Source organism: Lactuca saligna, chromosome 4 (assembly GCF_052625555.1).
Source record: "Lactuca saligna cultivar CGN05327 chromosome 4, ASM5262555v1, whole genome shotgun sequence".
In the NCBI taxonomy this organism is placed as follows: domain Eukaryota; kingdom Viridiplantae; phylum Streptophyta; class Magnoliopsida; order Asterales; family Asteraceae; genus Lactuca; species Lactuca saligna.
This window is the reverse complement of record NC_136420.1, coordinates 205,941,918-205,962,340: the sequence shown is the minus strand read 5'-3', so window position 1 is coordinate 205,962,340 and position 20,423 is coordinate 205,941,918. Positions and strand designations below refer to the sequence as shown.

General features: G+C 35.1%; 1 protein-coding gene across 1 annotated transcript; it reads right to left on the bottom strand.

Annotated features, from left to right (window-relative positions):
* Positions 1 to 15,638: 15,638 nt before the first annotated feature.
* LOC145043271 (flavonoid-6-hydroxylase-like) lies at positions 15,639 to 17,789 on the bottom strand. The gene is made up of 2 exons (XM_078991874.1): positions 16,767 to 17,789; positions 15,639 to 16,547 (listed from the first exon to the last, which is right to left on the bottom strand). Exons 1-2 carry the CDS (start codon positions 17,721 to 17,723, stop codon positions 15,915 to 15,917), a joined length of 1,590 nt encoding a protein of 529 aa, XP_078848000.1. The 5' UTR covers positions 17,724 to 17,789; the 3' UTR covers positions 15,639 to 15,914.
* Between the last annotated feature and the right edge of the window lie 2,634 nt (positions 17,790 to 20,423).

Sequence of the window (20,423 nt, the reverse complement as noted above, 5' to 3'; positions counted from 1 at the left end):
GATTTAGCACTCGAGGGTGGAGTCGCTTGTTATTTGGTAAGTATGTTAAGTCACTTGCATCTTGGATTAAATAATGTCAGAGTAATTGATTTGAACCTACAGTGTAGCCTTCATATGAGTCTAACTGTTGCAAGGATGAGTCTTCGACTCAAAGGATTATCTAAGCGTTCTATCAAGTACGAGTGTTATGTAGTAGTGATTGGTTAGTGATTCGTAGAGGGATGTCCGTTAGGGAGGGAGACACGGTTTCAGAAATTTGGATTTTAGACAAGGAGGTAAGAATTATTCCTTAGGGGTTAACTTTAGATATATAAATATATGTTCCTTCAGTCTATATTAGAGTTGTGGATGGGCTATTTAGGTTATCTGGTGTGGCTGGGTGTTCTTATTGAGATATTTCGAGGATGAAATCTAAGTTATGTGGGGGAGAGTTGTAACACTCGGTTTTAAAGAGTTTCATTATTTGGGGTCGTGACCCAAATCATTAGTTCTCATAAGGCTTCGGGCGTTCATAAGGCTTCGGGCATTAGGGGAAGACGGAACCAACCCTTTTTGGATGAGAATATTATACTTGCTGAAAACAGGAGAAACAACTTCATGTTTTCTACGTCGACAAAGTATTATGAAACTGATGATACATGGATTTCATAATATATACAGATGTAACTCCCTGCCTGCTAACGTTATATATATATATATATATATATATATATATATATATATAGTCAAATTGAATGCTAATATAAAAGTCAACAAAGTGTGCTGAAAAGTTTGTTGGATACAATTGTGTTATTAAAGGTAATGATCATGCATGTAGCATAAACAATATACTTATAAGAAGCGAATATAATTTAAGAATGACATATACATTTCTTGGTCTTGTGCCAAGAAAAATGATAGAATCTTTCTGTTGGAATTTGATGTATTTTGACCAAATTAAATTAATTTCATCTATTTGACACCTAATGACGTTAATATCAAAATCTTTCGTTTCAATTTCATTGAATTCGTTTGCATTCCATGACACAAGGTTGATCTTAATTTATTTTCTAAATAATAATGTATATGATTCGCACGAAATCATTTTTTTTAAAATGCAATTTTATAAAAGAAAACGGCATGTGCTTCTACCTGAGCAAAGTATAATTAATGAAATTTAAAAAAAAAATTATTAAATCACATAACAACCTTAGCCCACATTAAAATCCAAATTCCTCAAATAAAGAACCTAGACTCTTGAATTATATATGAAAACTAGCCAAGAATCAAATGCCAACATACTCCATAAGTAATCTAACGTTTGATGACCACCTTAACGTCTATGAACTTTTGATGAAAATGAATCCTTAAATGTTTGAACTGAGAAGGGTATTAACAGTTGGCTGCACGACCCAATGTTGGAACAAACGATATATCAATCATACGGTGACCCAATGTTATTAACAAGGGTATTAACAGTTGGCTGCACGACCCAATGTTGGAACAAATGATATATCAATCATACGGTGACCATGACTTCTCTGATTACGCCAAGTGTCTATCACCACTAGCATTAGTGGCTGGAAAATGAAAGCTGGTGAAAGATTGAATCAAAACTGTTGGGGTATGAAGTCTTGTCCAACATAGAGCAATTACAACAAAAAAATGTAACCTTTAGCGACGACAAAAAACGTCGTAATTGATGCTCCTGTCGTCGCTAATACCTTTAGCGATGGCATCTCGTGTCGTCGCTATTACCTACTAGATAATACTCATTTGTTGTCGCAAATGGCATTGTCCCTAATACTCTACGCCGGTGAATGTCTTTGTCGTCACTATTGGCGTCGTCTCTATTGATATTTCGCCCATCCGTCGGAGTGTTTCCGATAAATCTTCTTGGAATTAGTTGTTGTCACGACCTTGTGAATGTGGTTCCTAAAGGTGTCATTGCAAATATATATATATATATATATATATATATATATATATATATATATATATATATATATATATAACAATTTATTTATGATATTAGTTTGTGTATATTATAAAATGCAGATTTGATAAAAATACAGAAATAAATACATACGACATTACATAAACATCAAATATATCACATTACATAAACTATCCAATAAATCTAAAATAACCATTAAATATATCATCCATAAACTATCTAATAAATTCCAAAATAGCATCATCCATAACATAGAACAAGATATACTATGTGTCTTTGTCTTCCCCATCATTGTTTTCCTCGTTGTTGACTTGGTTCTTAAACGAGCGGATAATATCTCCAATTGTCGTCACAAACGTCGTGTTTTGAAGAAAAGAATTCACATCAACATTCTACAATTAAGTCACAAACACATTAAGTCATTTAAAATTTAACAAACTATCAAATGTCTCTGATCAGGGCAGCCTTGCGGCTAAGAGCATCGGCCATAACATTGGCATTCCCCGGGTGGTAAATGATCTCACAGTGGTAATCCTTTACAACATCTAGGCACCGACGCTTCCTCATGTTCAAATTCGGCTGATCTATGACGTACCTCAGACTCTTGTGATCCGTGTAAACGGTAAAACGGACCCCATAGAGGTAATGTCGCCAAATCTTGAGGGTGAAGAGGATTCCCCCCAACTCCAAATCATGTGTCGAGTAGTTCGCCTCATGAGGCTTCAGCTGCCTCGAGGCATAGGCGATGACGTACCCTCTCTGCATCAGTACTGCACCGAAACCCGATATGGCGCATCGCAGTACACTACGAAATCCTCCACACCGTCTGGCAGGGCTAAGATCCGTACCTCGCATAACCTCTGCCTTAGTGTCTTAAACGTTGTTTGCTGCTTCGGTCCGACAACGAAAGACTATGGCCTTTTTTGTTAACCGATTCAGAGGTACTATTATCTTGGAGAAGTCCTTAATGAACCTTCGGTAATAGCCTGCCAATCCCACGAAACTCCAAATCTCAGATGGAGACTTCGGAACCTCCCAGCTCATCACGACCTCTACTTTGACCGGGTCAACCAAAATACCATTCTGGTTAACAAGGTGCCCAAGAAACTACACATCGCACAACCAGAACTCACACTTGGAGAACTTGGCGTACAAGATCTCCCTCTTTAAGGTATCCAACATCTCTAAGTACTCTTCGTGCCACTCATACGTCTTGGAATAAAACAAGATCCCATCAATGAAAACTATCACAGACCGATCTAACATTGGCATGCATATGTGGTTCATGATATCCATGAACGCGGCAGGAGCATTGGTGAGCCCGAAGGGCATCACAAGGAACTCGTAGTGGCCATAACAAGTCCGGAAAGCAGTCTTCTGTACATCCTCGTATCTGGCCCTCATCTGATTATAGCCTAAATGTAAATCTATCTTGTAAAACCAAGATGCCCCCTGTAACTGGTCAAAGAGATCATCAATCCTCAGGAGTGGGTAATGGTTCTTCACCGTCACCTTGTTTAGCTCCCGGTAGTCTATACACATCCGATGCGACCCGTCCTTCTTCTTCACCAATACGATCTGGGATCCCCAGGGTGTACTGCTCGGCCTGATAAATCTCTTGTCTAACAGAACATGCAGCTGTGTAGACAAATCCTGAATCTTAGGACGAGCCAACCGATATGGTGCCTTGGTTATCGAAGTCGCACCGGGAACTAGGTCGATCTGAAACTCTACCTTCCTCTCCGGAGGTATCCTAGATAGCTCCTCTGGAAATATCTATGGGTAATCTCTCACCACTAGCACATCAATAACAATCGCCTTACCCGCTTCCCAAGTATCCATAACGTAGGCGACGTACCCTGCGCCACCTTGCTATAGGTAGCGCCTAGCCCTCGCTGCTGAGCACAAAGCTGGTCCTCGTTATGGCATCTCGCCCTAAATCACCAACTCTCCCCAACTTAGGGACTTGATACACACTAGCTATTGTGCGCAGTCGATTACTGCCCCATTAGGGCTCAACCACTCCATGCCTATAATAACCTTGTTGCCACGTAATGGAATGGGAACAAAATCTGTGATGTAGCGCTCGTTATATAACCTCAACACGCAGTCTCTGAAAACCTATGATGCTCTGGCAGATCGGTCGTTAACAATCTCGGCCTCTAAAGGATAATCTAACGTCCTCGAAGACTCAAAAAACCTCTTGTGAAGCGCGAGAGAAACAAATGATCGGGTAGCCCCCAAATCGAATAACACCTGTACCGGGATACCTTTCACATAGAACGATCCTAAACATAACACATAGATACAGAACCTAAATATCATTATTTATATGAAATAAGAGTTAGGGAGAAGAAAACATACATGTCACCACATCAGATGCAGCACGCGCCTCCTCGACGGCCAGCTGGAAGACTTGGCTCCTCAACACCGGAGCATCTGTCTTGCCCTGTCGGTCATCCGTAATCCACAGGGTTGCTGGAGCTGGCGCCGCCACTGGCGTTGGTGCTGTCAATCTAGGGTAGTTGGCCTTTTTATGGCTCTTTGTATTGCAATGAAATCAAATCAGGTCTGATGTTCTAAAGGTGGGGGTATGGTAGTACAACCCCTACCAAAGTGCCTAGCTTGCCGCACTTATAGCAGCCCGAATATCCTAGTGTACAAACCCCCTCATCAGTCTTGTCGCATTTCCCACAGCGGCTCCGGCCCTACTGGCCCTTCTACCTAGTCTCGGGTCCCTTGGGTTTATTCCCTAAAACCCTAGTAATCTACCCAGTCTTTGCCTTCCTATTCCGGATGTGCTCAATGTCAATTTCTCTCTCTCTCTCTCTCTCTCTCTCTCTCTCTCTCTCTCTCTCTCTCTTTCTCTCTCTCTCTAAGTTATATGGGGGAGAGTTTTAACACTCAGTTTTAAATCACTTCATTACTTGGGGCCGTGACCTAAATCATCAGTTATCGTAGGGCTTCGGGCCTTAGGGGAAGAGAGAACAAGCCCTTTTTGGATGAGATTTTATAGATTAAGTGATCTAAGTGTTCGATTGTGTTTTGGAGCCCAAGGGTATATCGGTGATTTGGCAATTCTGGTCTTTATGAATTTTATATATTGTTGAGGAAGTCTTAAGGCGAGGATGAGTTAATAAAAGTGTATAGCTTCTCGTTGCCTTTTCGTGGATATAAAGAACGTCAAAAATGGACTTAGAATGAAGGAGTTATGGCCAATTACAATTTAAGTATTTTGGAGCTTGGTCGAGTACGCAGGGCATACTCACCAAGTAAGTAGGGCGTAGTGGTTGGATGGGTCGCAAATGCCTTCTAAGTACGTCGGGCGTACTTAGGGGTACACAGGGTGTATGCCTTCAGATGTAAACCTAATTTATAGGGGTTTACCCCTATTTAAGCTTCTTTTATTCATTAATCCTTGCCTCTTATCAGCCTCCATGCCTCCTAAACCCTAATCTCGACCCCTAGCCACCATTTTGGAGTTCTTAAGATTTTGTGAGGAATCTTGGAGTGCTTTTGTGCATTTTGAAGAGATTGGAGCTTCTTGTGGAATCATCACTTGGAGTGGAGCCTAGACATCCAGAAGTTACTAATCTTTTGCAACCTATTAAAGGTAAAACGCATTAATCTTGTCATCTCTTTTGGGTGGATCTAGTTTGGGGCGGTTTGTGGTATATTGTGGTCTCTTTGGTTTGCCTTTATGAGAATGAGTTTGCCTCAAGAGTTCGGTCCTTAGATCTAGACGTTTTAGGTATCCCAAAATACATAAAAATGTGATCGTAGGGGATAATATCAACCCATGCATGAGTGTTAGTTCCGTTGTTGAATTTATCAAGATTTGACTTGGATTTGGGACCTTTAAGCCAAGCAAAAGCTCAATGTCAACAACTTTATGGATTAAGGCATGATTTGGAACAAGTTCGGAGTATTGGATCCTTTGGCTTAGGGGATTAAGATATTTTCTAAGTGGATTGTGAGCAGTATGCATACGAGGGGCGTACATCCTGGTATATAGCGCGTACTGAGCCAACTCGGTGTATGTTGGTCGTACCAACTGAGTACACGGGGCGTACTCAGTCTGTTTTAGCTTCCTTGATTTGTTGACCTTTTGAGTATTGACCATTGGCTAGAAGTTTGACTGGAGTATAACAATGGATATTTTGGGCATTTTAGGATATTGGGCCTTCTCGGATTAGGCCTATGATGGGTTTTGGGCCCAATATAGCAAATTGGGCCATATTTGGGCTTTGGCTGATTATATTAGAATTTGGATTTTGGGTAAGTGGATTGGGCTTTGGCCTTAAGCTAAGTTTAGGTAACGGTAAAAAAGTCTTTAAGCCTAATTTGGACTCTTAGTGTGATTCGTGATCAAATTGTTAATTGGATGTTATTTTGTGATTGACAACGCAGGGGATTTTAGCGAATCTGCAACTGGAGATTTATCTGTGGGTTTCAGCCGTATGAGGTGAGTCTCGTCAATGTATCTATGGGTCGAACGCACTAATGTAGGCCTATTGGCTTATGTGTTGTTGAAAGACCAAGGGGTGGCCCTTGGCATTGTATGAAACACCCAGAGGTGGCTCCTAGCAAATATGTATGCAAGACCAGGGTTAGGACACTGGTAGTTAAGTAGATTGTTAGTTGTGGAATGTATGCTTGTTGTCTTTATGATGCTTTCATGCAATACCAAGTGGTGGCTCTTGGCACATGTCTGTAAGACCTAGTGTTATGGCCCCGACTTGGCAAGGAAAGACCATGATATGGTTCGTGATATAATGGCAAGACTATGGCTGTCACATTCCATTCTCTATTGTATGTATGGTATGTGGTATTTTGGGAAAATCACTAAGCATTGTGCTTATTGTTTATTTTTCATGTTTTCACGTACTTCTGGTTCAAAAAGGAAGGGTCCGACTTAATTACAACGCATAAACCCATGTTTTTCCGTGACCTTGTGATTTTGGGAATTGTATTCTGATAACTGTTTTATTATGAAATAGTTTTAAATGTTCGAATATAAGATAAATAGGTGTTTTGATTATATAAAAAATCAAGTTGGTATGAGAGCCTTAGTTTGAGGGATTGCGATAGTAACCTACCAATTTAATCGTCATTAATCTCATGTATAATTTCACCCAATTTAAATTTGTATTTTCCTTATACAAATTTTTTTAATGATCTCAAGTTTTTCACTCTAAAAATATTTCAAGCATTTATTTCATATTCGTTCCTTTATCAAATTTTAATTTTTTATTTTCCTTATATTCATAAATTTTTTATTGGGATAATGATTTGAGAGGGTAAAGTAATTTAGCTTTTGGTCTTATTTGGTCACTAAATTATTTTTTGTGTTTTATTAACCCTTAAACTTGTTGAAACGTTACATTATACCATTATGACCGATAATTGTGGGTTTCGCCGGTTTCAGACGTGGTTTCCAGCCAAGTATGATTTTCCGATCACCATCATTTGGGGTTGTTTCATAGGTTCGGATGCGCTCAACTCAAAAACCATAAATTGGATGAACTCAGACAAGATAAGGACTCTGATGGTCTGCTATAAGACCAAAAATGTGATGTACTTGTATGCTTATGTGAACGATTTTCAGAAAAGTTTTGGTGTGAGCATAAATCTTAAAAGATCCAATCGTGGTTCATAAAACCCAATATTAGATTTTTAAGGTTTTATGGGTTTTAATGGTAGTTCATCAAAACCCATCTCTGAAACAAAACACATATCTGATGTGCTCATCGTTCTTGTCACCGAATCAAAAAATCAAAGCTGGAATACGAACAAATGAAAAATGATCTTGAATCTTAAAAACGAACCAATAACTTGTTCATGTGTTCATCATGTGTGTAGAACCCAAAAATCCCTAAATCGATGGGTATGGATCTAAAAGGAAGCTCAAAATATGAAATGAATCTTCGAAATCGAAAGAGTTACAGTTCTGTCATCGATGAGCGAGATGAATATGAAAGAGCATTTGAAAACTTTTCCCTTAAAATCCAGATCCGACCCATAGGTGTTAGGGTTTGCAAATCGGAGCTTGGTTTTGTAGAAAATCTGAAGGAAGAAAGGCGGTGTTCCGGAGAAGACGACAACATTCTAAAAAAGGTTTACCGTCGCTTGTTCCGACAATGGTTTGTAGCTCGGAGGCTAGGATTTGTGAGTTTATTTTCGTGTGTTCATGTTCATGTTCATCTTCATCAGCTTTCAATTTTCACACGAACACGAAGAACATATAGTTGGTTGTGGTTTGTGAGTTCATTTTCTGAATTCTGTGTCTAATTCCTTGAATAAAACCTAGATTAAATGTGTAGCCGAAGATAAGGAATGCTGAAAATGTTGCCACATAAGCTGACCGGAAAACCCACTATTACTGGTCATAATGGTATAATGTACAATTTCAATAAGTTCACGAGTTAATAAAGCATGAAAAATAGTTTAGTAACCAAAAGAAAAAGTACATTAGCCTCTCAAATCATTATCAATTTTTTATTTTTGATAATTTACGCGATTTTTATTTATTTATCAAATTTAAACTTTACAAAATCGGATTTAATAGTAACCTTCCAACTTAATCGTCATTAATTTCATCCATAATTTCAACCAATTTAAATTTGTATTTCCATAAATAATTTTTTTAATTATCCTGATTTTTTCCCTCGAAATATTTTTCGAGCATTTATTTTTAGATAATGTTGCCCCATTATAATTATAACTTTCCTCATATTAAATATATAGGGAAAAGATTAAATGAGAACATCTGAAAGGTTGAGAACGTAAGAAAAGTTCTAGAACAATCAATATATAAGAGTATATTAGTAATTGTATGTTTTAATTAAAATAAAATTCAATAAAATTCCCTTGAATTTAGGATCAGTTACCAAAAAACAAAGAAATATTCAATTTTTTTATTTTTCTTATTAATTGAATATAGAAAAACATTTTTACTCATACTTATTTTAAATCTAAATAAACAAATTCTAAAAAAATCAATTTTGTCCTATTTCATTTTTTTTTCCAAAAAGATGAATAGCAATTCAATCCCAAATCAATAAATTTGTAGTACAACCAACAGTTTGTATGTTCGTTGAATCATTTCATGTCGAGAGAAAAAGAAAAAGCATAGGAGAGAAGCCAATAGCGTTAGAGAAAATAATCAAAGACCCTAATCTTTGATTAGTGTGGGGTAACAATCATGTATGAAGATAGAGTAGAGAGAAGAAAGAATTCCTTCAAAATAGGTCTTAAAACAAGTCTTAATAAGTTACGAGTTAAAATAAAGATCACAGACATAAGATTTGTTGAAGGAATGCAATCTGCCAGTACCTAGTTCTCACGACATGAACCATTACTTCTCACGTCGTGAGCCAAATTTCGTCATAATTTCAAAAACAACCCGAACCATACTCACGTCATGAGACATTACTTCTCACGTTGTTAGTTGCCTTTAATGAACCATGAACTCTTCATAAGGGTTGGAATCAAGCCCACCAAGGTACATTTTTTTAAAAATTTTATTGACATGATCATGTAAAGTTACTCATATACCCTTTATTGCTTCACTTTTGGCATAATTTTACTTTTGAATGCTTGATTGTATTTGCAATTTTAGACCATTTATTCGTTCGCTTTCTGCATAATTTTATTTTTTATTGCTTACTTTTCCTATCTCAGGCAATAGCAGGACCATGCCATAGCAACACCCTGACATCCAATGGTTTTGTTTCCATTATTTGGTCTGATAACTCTAGCTAACTTGGTTATGAAACTGTTCGAGTATTTTTAACATGGTTCAAAGCTAAACTAAAATAGCTTATTGAAATTTTGCAGGCCAATGGACTATTTTCTTTCATGTCTGAGTTGGTTCTTAACTTTTAGAAGAAGAATAACGTAAAATATTTTGGCATCTGAGTGTAAAAAATAATATTTAAAATAATAAGTTCCTTAATAATACTTTATTGTGTTACATGTATTTTATTACTTACTCATAATATATACTTCAATTTGATTATTGATTATATTTTGTCTGCTTTAGCACTTTGCAGCTTGTGAAAAGACATAAATACCCTTTTTAGATTAAAAAAAAAAAGTTAACCTTGGAGGATAGCCTCAGTAAGTTCCAATAGCAGACCATTTTTCGTGCATAAATAGATCCTCCTGTATTCACATTTTATAATAAGAATTTGACCTAATTAGTTTATTGGTTTGAAAATAAAATTACTTGATCTTACTCACTCCGTATTATGTGATATAACACCAGATTTGATGAACATGGTTGTGCTAGAATCTTGAATTGTTGTGTACTCGATCCGTATCGGCTGTGAATTCTCACTTAGTTGCATCTGCATATTAGAAAATTAGAAAATTTAATGATTAAAAAACACAACAAGACAAGAATCAAAATTCCATGGAAGAACCTGGTATAAGATTCCTGCTTCAGAAAGAGCAAGAATTGTGTGATTGATAAACAACATAGAAACTGCATAACCACTTGGTACAGGGAGTTCATGAGGTGCAATCTCCCACTGCACACCATTCCAGAATCTCTTATAGATCGAAGAACACACCCATGGCTATCGCCAAAGTCATACGTGAAGAACACGCCGGTCGAGTTCACGAATTTCGGGATTCTGATGAAGACGATTTTAGATTCTCGTTGGATTTAAGTGAAGAAGGAGTTTCAACAAAAGAGATCGATTCGCGAGGCTGGACTGTTTTTCCTCTTTTCAATCGCGATCTTCTCATCAAGGATGAAGTTAAATCAATGGATAATGACATTCATGCTTCTGATTCTATCACCGGTTCATTATGGAAGTTGTTCATTGATGAACCAGAAGAATCTTCTTCGTGTTCATCATCAGAAGCCTACGAATCGGAAGGTGATTATATGGTAAATCAAAGGATAATGAGATTCATGCTTCTGGAACTTTCTGCGTGTGGAGGCCTAAGACGGAAGGTGGATCATCACCTGTTATGACTAAAATTAAGAAGAGTAGTTCTATCGGGACTCTATTGAAGAAGTTGAAGCTACATGTAAGGGAAGCAAGATTAGTGAGTCTCTTTGAAGAAGTTTTGAAGAGTAGACAATTCATTTATGTAATTCGATTTCAGATCATCTGTCGTTTATGTGTGTGTGGGTACTATGAGATAAAGAGGGAGCGTAAAACCCTAATCTAGTGGGGGTGAGATTTTAAAACTAATATCCTAATTTAAAGGGGGATATTATTTGATTTTATCAATTTACCGTAATTAATTATAGTATAGATTACTATTATACCCCTATATTTATTATTAATGATTTATTTTTTCCTAAATTTTTACTGGTGCATTCATGCACACAATAGTTGCTGAAAACATTTAAACCTAGCTCTCTATCTCTCTCTCTCTCTCTCTCTCTCTATATATATATATATATATATATATATATATATATATATATATATATATATATATATACTATATTGTTAAGCATATTAAACATTTCTTGAAAACATTAAGAGGTACAATTTATAAAGCAACAATTACAATTATCTAATGTAAATTACTACTAATTACAATTATCTAATGTAAATTACTACTAATCTTTGTTTGGAAAACCAAACCATCAATCCTTACCAAATACAACATACACCATGAATTAAGGAGGTGATTGTGGAAATCAACTTTAAAAACTTATTTATTAAATGTAAGCTAGATATAGAAATATACATAAACAGACCATTAATATTTGCTAAACTCGAATACCATGGATTGGTAATTATGGGAATTACTTTTGAATTATTGAATTCGCTTATCTTATTTTTTTAGATGCCGAATTCTCATACATTCTCATATAAATAATCACATCTATCTAGGCCCTAATTAAAATCAAGAATGCAGGGCATCGTCGTAACTATGTCTCTATATTCTGCTCTAGATGGAACTTTGCCCCCATGGTTTACCATCTCGTTTATCATTAATTACTATCTCCTACTTTTATCTACAAGCAAACATTGCAATATTACAAGACTCTCCCACCATTTCATGCAACAACTAGAAACAAAAATGAGGTTACATGGCATATTCATTATTTTATCATTTTATTAATCATCTTTTTTATTTTTGTTGAGATATTATTCAAACTATTATAATTTTTTTATATATGAATCTCAAGTAGAGTTCAAATTTAATTTCATGTGTCATTGCGTTCGATAGGAATAATATTATTGGCATTTAAGCTCATTAACTTGTCAAAATCTCTTTTTTTTTTTTGTGTGTGTGTCCGCGCATTCAGTTGTCGAGAAATTTATATGGAATATACACCTTTTTGTGGCTATAAAGAGTTCTTGTTTTTCATCTTTATTGTCATAGGTTTTACTAATGTATGTATTAATCATAACCATCTCCCTCTAATACATAACTATAGAGGAAATTTATTTATTAATTTTATATAAGAGCAATGTATAATCCCATTTTTAATTGTGTGTATGCATGTTTATTCCTTTTTAATACTTCATTTTCATGCATAACGATAATATGCTTTCTTTTTCAAGATCTAATTTTTAATAATTGTGTGCCTATTTATTTCTATGATAATAGTTTTATGATATCATCAATTTTAGTAAAAAAAATGTTTTGACATGAGTTTTCAGTTTAGAAATACTCCGTATCTGTTTATTTTTTATAATTTAAATATTAATAAAAATAAAAAGAGTATAAGAAAGGTAGACTTGTTCAAGATCACTATATATGTATAATAATTTTTTTTTTCATTTTATTAAATATACTTGTTAACTTAAAACAAAAATAAGTATTTAAATGTTAAAAAGGCTAGATATGAATAAAAGTTAAACAATTATGAATCATATATTTTAACATAAGAAAAGAATGAAAGATACTTCATTTTCCGGTTGAAATTCAATATATGGTTGTAGGGTAGGATACGTAAGTTTTTGTTATAATTTTAGCTTATCTTTTTTTATTCCATAATATTTTGCTTATTTACATGCTAAATGAGCAAGTCAGATTGTTTACAAAGCAGAAGTTGTTGTGATAATTAAAGTTTATTGTTATGTAGCCTAGAATATAATTCCATGTGTAAAGCTTGCTTTGCATTATTGCTGATAAAATCAAAATATTTTGTGGTTAGTGGTTCAAAATGTTTTGTGGTTAGTGGTTTGATTATATTTTGCTCAATGAGATAGTGTATTTGTAAGAGAAGGTCAATACACATGTAGATTATCAATTTAAAACAACAATTTGTATGGTTGAATAAAAAGAAACCGAAAAAACAAAAATAAAAACAAAAACCGACAATGTGATTTTTACTTTTTGAAAACTAAAATAGTCGATTAAGTTTTGATTTATATACCTTAATAATTGGAAAAAGAACTGAATAGATCCATAACCCAAAAAAACGAATCAAAAAAAAAAAAAATACGAGCTAAAACTGAAATCGTTTGATGATAACTAATTAATTATATTTTATTAAATATTTAATTACTTTTTATTATTTTTGTAAGATTTTCCAAACTCACCCCATCTAGTTAATTTTTTTACCAATTTTGTAATACTATCTTAGTACAAAATGTTTAATTATTTTGCAACAAAATTAAAATAAAAATGTGACTGCAGTAGACTTTATAAAAGACAAATACAAGTAGTTTTATATGTTGATTAAAGTTTTATATAATACTTAGGTCTATTGTTTAAGTGTTTAATTAATTAAGTGAAAGCACCTATTAACTTCATATGTATGTGTTCTCATGTCTTGTATTTCTATCGCATATCATGCATTCTTTTGCCTATGGATTAGTGAGTCTATACATTCATGGTCTGTTGGCACATTGATAACTTAATAATAGTATGTTTATAGTTTTTGCATAAATCTCAAGTTGATGTTTCCATCACTCAAAAGGATCAACCTAAGACTAATAATAATAATGTTTAGCTTAAATGAGAAGAGTTTATATACCGTATTTTCTGTGGTTCTCAAATGTTATTTGGTGATGGAATTCGTATTATATATTCATAAATCCGGTTAACTATTATTTTATTGAACAAATGTCTTAGAACAATTTATTGAAGAAAATTAAAGCACATGCTCGTAACTATTTATATATTCTCAAGTTTTTCGGTTTTATAAATACTCTAAACAAACAATCGTGACCTATCTTTTTTTGTTTCAAACTCAACCAAAATGAAACAAATTGAACCGTATGGAACAACCAAAAATTAATCATATTGAAGAACCAATTTGTATTATTCAAAAAAAAACTCTACATTTATGTTCATTTCGGCCAAAAGCGCACATCAGTCCATGTTCATCCCTAACAATTTGTGTCCCGCAGCATTGCGCGGGTACACAACTAGTGTGTGTGTGTGTGTGTGTGTGTGTGTGTGTGTGTGTGTGTGTATATATATATATATATATATATATATATATATATATATATATATATATATATATATAGGGGATGGCTCAAATAAAATCACTAAATAAAGTGAGAACATGAGAACGATTTTCAACCAATCATTTCCTTTAGTTAAGTTAGTTTTGGTAATTAGTAAAAAAATATTATTGAAAATTGTATTAATAATATGTAGGGGTAAAATGGCCATTGTATTTGAGAGAATTATAGAAATAAGAGAAATATATCGGATTTTTAAAATTTGGAAATTTAAAATTTAAAAATTTTTAAATATCAAAACTTTTAAAATATTAAATTTTGAATTTGAGTTATAACCTTAATTTCAAGTTGATACTCATCATGGAATACTAGTTGTGTAGCCACGCAATGCAGCGGGACACAAATTGTTATGAGGTATGCTCTTTGAAGTTCATCTCGAACACTAGAATCATAATCTAAAATCCTAATCCTCATATATCCTAGGGTCTGAGGGAAGATCTGCTAAATTGATTTCAACATGGCTATTATTAGAAAAATCAGCATTAGTTGCCTCTGATAAATCCAAAACTTTTCATTTTGTTACATATTTATCCATGTCACTTAAATAATAAGTAATTAACAAAAAATAAACATTGTTTCTTATTATAAACATAGTAACTAAGCATAAAAACAAGCAGAGAAGACGAGGTTGTGCTCGTTTGATGCATAAACAAAAAAAAAAACAACATGAAAAATGGCAACAAAACAAACATTTTCACTTTCTTCTTTCATTTCCTTCTATAAAACAAATACTCACTTTCTCCTTTGATTTAGTGCAATAAAAACAAAGGGATGGGGCTCCTACATCTCTTCTCTACAAGTTGATGGGATTATTTTAATATTCAAAAGAAAATTGGCATCCATCAAAACAAACAAAGAAGTGATATTAATTTAATATTTATCAGTGGGGACAGAGGACATATCCTAAATAAACGCAGCCAACATTATACCCTAGTTTTGTTCATAATATAAGTTATTAGCAGTTTAGAAGACAATAACTTCTTGGATGCTCAAAGGGGAATTTTGGTATCCTAGTAATTTAGTCGGTTTGGGCCTAGCTAGTAAAAAAAAATCAAAAAGTTGAGGGTAGTTCTGGGCTTACACTGGACCTATGTGGCTTGGCCATTGGGAATCTGCAGTGCAAATTGGGATCGGAGGGTAATATATAGTAATGTTGACTTAGACCATTTTAAAATTGGTATAAAGCAAATATTATGCGTGCATGTTCGTGTAATTAAACAACACAAAGTTAAGGAGGGAAAATTTTCACGCTAAGACTCTGGTATTATCGATGCTTAAAATGTAAACAATGAATGGTTCTATATACAGAGCATACAAGCAGAAGAAACAAGAAACCATTGCATGAAATAATTAAGAAAAATCCAAAACAAAGTAGTATGACTAATAGCAAGCTGTTGATAAGATAGTAAGAAGACTTTCTGATTTTTCGGGATTGTCTTGGAATCATTCTTCAATAAGACTAGAGTGTGGGCGCATGGTTAGTGGCAACGGGGCTTGGTAGATGATTTGAAGCAGACGTATCATGCAGCAACAGGGTACATATCAAGGGATAAACGAGGCGCCAGAAGGACCTCAAGTGGGATCGCTTTGCTGATAGTCACTCCAGCGCTTTCACTCATATCAATGGGTTCATCCGATGGCTTTTTAAGCACAAATTGTTGTATTAAAGTAGCTAAAGTTATATGCAAAGACCGAAGAGCAAACGGAATAGCAGGGCATACTCTTCTACCACTACCGAAAGGAATCAATTCATAATTGTTTCCCCTGACATCAACATGTTTATGAGTTGTCAAGAATCTTTCGGGCTGAAATTCTTCAGGGTCTGACCATTTATTAGGATCATGTTGAATTTTCCAAAGATTAGTCAATAAACGTGTGCCTTTAGGGATTTTGTAGCCACCAATAACGCAATCCTCCATGGACTCATGAGGAAGGTTTAGAGGTCCAGGCGGGTATAAACGCAGTGTTTCTTTAACGATTGCGTCAAGGTAAACAAGGTTCTTCAGGTCCGACTCCTCCACTGCTCTCTTCCTTCCAACATGCTCATCCAATTCATCTTGGGCAATTTTTAATACTCTTGGGTTGTTGAGCAACAAACATAAAGCCCATGTTAACGTTGCAGACGATGTGTCCAATCCCGCAGCTAAAACAGTCTGCAAGTTTGAAGTTAAAACAAATTTGTTGTATTAGATTTCAAGCAACATGCATGCTGATAATTTTGTTTTTTGCACACCTTATCTTTGCCACTGAAAACTGTTGCAAATATTATAAAGAATGTGGAAGAAACTATAAACGATTAACAAACTTTACTAATAGTAGTCGTATAGCATTGGTGATGTATAAAATGATGATGAGATAAAGATTAGGCTTACCAAACATGTAGCCTTGATTATGGTATCATGGTCAAAACCACGGAATTCCTCTGGGGAGGCACCTTCAAGAACGGAAATCAGAACATCCATGAAGACTTGGCTTCTTTCATGTTGCTGCGCATGCTTTTCCTCCGCTCTCACTCTCTTGTGATCCTCTAGCCATCCTGTAACAATTTCGTACATCTCTTCTCCTGTGATCTTCATTTTTTTCTCGTATCCTCCCAGGTCCAAAGGCTTGAGATATGGAATAAAATCAGACACCACAAATGTGCCCAATAAGACAAAGAATTTCCTTATCACTTTTTGAAATCGAACCCCTTCTTTGTCATCAGGTGAAAACCTTTTTCCTGAAACAACCCTGACGACAACATTTAATATCAAGTTCTGAAACCATTGTTTCATATCCACCTTTACCATGTCGGAACTTCCAGTCTGTTTATTCTTTACCCAAGCGTTATATATATCTTCCATGGATGCTTTAACCTCTGCAGCACGAAGAGGTCCAAGCATCTCCACACGTCGCTGAGAGAGAACCTCGAGTGTCAAGATCTTGCGCACTTGTCGCCAGTAGTCCCCATAAGGAGCGAGAGCCAAGATGGCATAGTTATAGCCCATGTGTTCTACTGCCATTGACTTGGGTCGACTTGCAAAGACCTTATCGTTTGTGGTAAAGCACTCTTTCGCCATCTCAGCGCTACTCACCACCAAAACATTGTGAACACCAAGCTTGATGGTGAAGATGGGGCCGTATTTATCAGCCAATCCACCTAAGACCCTATGAGGTAATTCAGGTCCACCAAGAAGGCCCAGGTGTCCGATTACCGGCCATCGGCCCTTTGCTTGAGGTGGTTCTGTGTTCTTCACTCTCTTTCCTTTCAAGATTTGCAGCAGGAATTTTAGTAGAAAACCAAAAAATATGGCTGCTATACTTGCTGAAAACGGGAGAAACAACTTCATGTTTTCTACGTCGACAAAGAATTATGAAACTGATGATACATGGATTTCATAATATATACAGATGTAACTCCCTGGCTGCAGGTAAAATTTTATATATAATATACGGAGTATAAATAAATATGTATATAGATGGCAATGTTGAATGTCTAGTCAAGAAAGTGGGCTTAAGACAACCATACAGACAATAATTTTTTATTAACAACTTAATTACAACGTAGCATCAACATTTACTTAAATAAGGAATGGAATTAAATTCATTTATTGGCGATCTGTCAAAGAAATGATAGAATCATGGAATCATGATGTTGAATATGTTTGAACAAAGAAAAAGTCAAAAAAAATAATAATAATAATAATAATAATAATAAAAATTTAAAAAATCGACATATATCTTTGCTAGAGACAATTTGTTTTATTAAAGTGAATGAAAATGTAACATCTAATGAAAATGTAACATCAACATTTAGTTGAGAAGGGAACATAATTTAGTAATGGAATTTACATGATTTATTGGCATTGTGTAAAAAAAAATGATAGAATCTTTCAATTGTGGATTTAGATGTAGTTTTACCAATTTAACTTTCATCCATTTGTTAGGTAAATACGGCAATCACCAAATTTTACTTCAACTAAACCAATATATGCATTTGTCTAGAATACAATAATATATTAAAATATTATAAAGACAAAGCTTCATTTTTCGTCCCTGTGGTTATCCAAAAATTGTGGATAAGGTCCAAAAAATTTTCAAGTTGCATGGTTGGTCCAAAACATGAAACTTCTTGTGGTTTTGGTCCCTGGAGTTAACTCCCGTCCATTTCCTTCCGTTTAGTGTAGCACGTGCCCTCCATGTGAGGGTAATTTCGTCTTTTTATCTATTGGTCCCTGTGGTTTGAAAACTCCTTTAAGACTCAATCCACAACGTCTCTCTTCTCTTTCATCTTCATTCAGATAACACATCTTTCTCTCTTACTCTTTCTTGGTTGATCGATTTCTTTGTTCACTCACAATGGTGCAACAACTATGTTTTTGTGGAAGAGATGCTGTTTTGCGAACCTCCTGGACAGATTTAAACCCTGCTCGTCGTTTCTTTGCATGCCCTAAACAGGTAACAATGTGCAAAATTAGGTCGACGATTTTGATTTAATAATCCATCCACTTTTCTGTATAATTGTAGGATTCAAAATGTAGATCTATTGGGTGGGTTGACCCCCACATGTGTCCAAGATCGACAATTGCTGAGAACAATGAACAGGCATGAGTTGGATTTGGGGAATATGCAACGTGATTGAACAAAACTCAAGATGTATTTGGTTATAAGGTGGGTTCTGCTTCTTTTGGTTATCTACTTTAGGAATTAGGGCTTACATGTTAGGGTGTACTTTTTGGAAGATTGTTGTAATGTTGTGTTTTGGTGTTGGTTTTTCTAAGCTGGAAGTGTTAGTTTTTGTTATAAATTGTAAGCTGAAAGTGTTAGTTTTTGGTTATCAATGGTAACTTGTTTTAATGAAATTGTTAGTTTTTGTTATAAATTGTCTCAGTAGTTTTTGTTATAAATTGTCTCAGTTGAAATGGTTATGATAATAGTGTATGGTGTAATGCTGAAAATGTTAAATATTGACTATGATGTTAACCATAACAGAATACCAGAAAGTACATTACCAATAACCGCTTTAACAAAACAAAAAACCAAACATTACCATTAAGCAGTACCAAAATTACATAGCTATTGCATAACCATGTTCAAAAGTGCATAACCATTACATAACCATGTTCAAAAGGGCATAAATATTACATAATAACAATAGTTTTAAAACTTTACCAACTATTACAACCACAAATAAAACAAAAAATCTAGTAGCCTACCCTTGCAACATTACCATTAAGCAGTACCAAAATTACATAGCTATTGCATAACCATGTTCAAAAGTGCATAACCATTACATAACCAAGTTCAAAAGGGAATAAATATTACTTAATAAGTAGAGTTTTAAAACATTACCAAATATTACAACCACAAATAAAACACAAAATCTAGTAGCCTACCCTTGCAACACTTCAAACTTCATTTGCTTAACTGGTACCTCCATTCCCCCCCCCCCTTACCCTTGCATGTCATGGCATTATGGCCCTTGTTCTTACACTTACTACATGTCACACTCACAAATTTCCTAGTTAGCTTCTGACTTTCACATTGACCTTGTTGTGGGGTTCTCTTTCTGACTTTGGCTTACACTCTTCTCATCAGTAGTCTGCCTCCTTTTCTTTTTTGGTCTTCCTGGTTGCTTGTGGTGTGGTGGAGGGGTAAGGGTTGTTGGACTATCACTCTTAGGCCACATGCTCCTTCCTTTGATGGAGTCGACTGTGAAAGAGTACATGCTTTTCCATGTTTCTAGCCAATACACCTTATGCACATAGGTGTACAGTTCTCCTACTTGCTCACCATTATCTGCCATTTCATTGATTGTTGCAATTGCATGCTTGCAAGGCATGCCTGTCAACTCCCATTTCCTACAGCTGCAAGTCATCTGCCCCATGTCCATAATATGTTGATCATGCCATGGCCCTTTAACCTGGTACTTACTCACTCCATTCCATCTTGCAGTGTATTGTGAAGCACTTGATATGTTTGCATGTAACAACCTTTCACCAGTAGGTGTTAGTGGACATGTGCACTTGTTTAACAACCTTTCCCTTATG

What these genes read in the sequence shown, in the direction of transcription:
- LOC145043271 (XM_078991874.1), bottom strand. Translation starts at nt 17,723, where the DNA reads ATGAAGTTGTTTCTCCCGTTTTCAGCAAGTATAGCAGCCATATTTTTT. An exon ending in TAATCAAGGCTACATGTTTG is followed by an intron (nt 16,548 to 16,766) that starts GTAAGCCTAATC and finishes TCAAACTTGCAG; the next exon opens with ACTGTTTTAGCTGCGGGATT.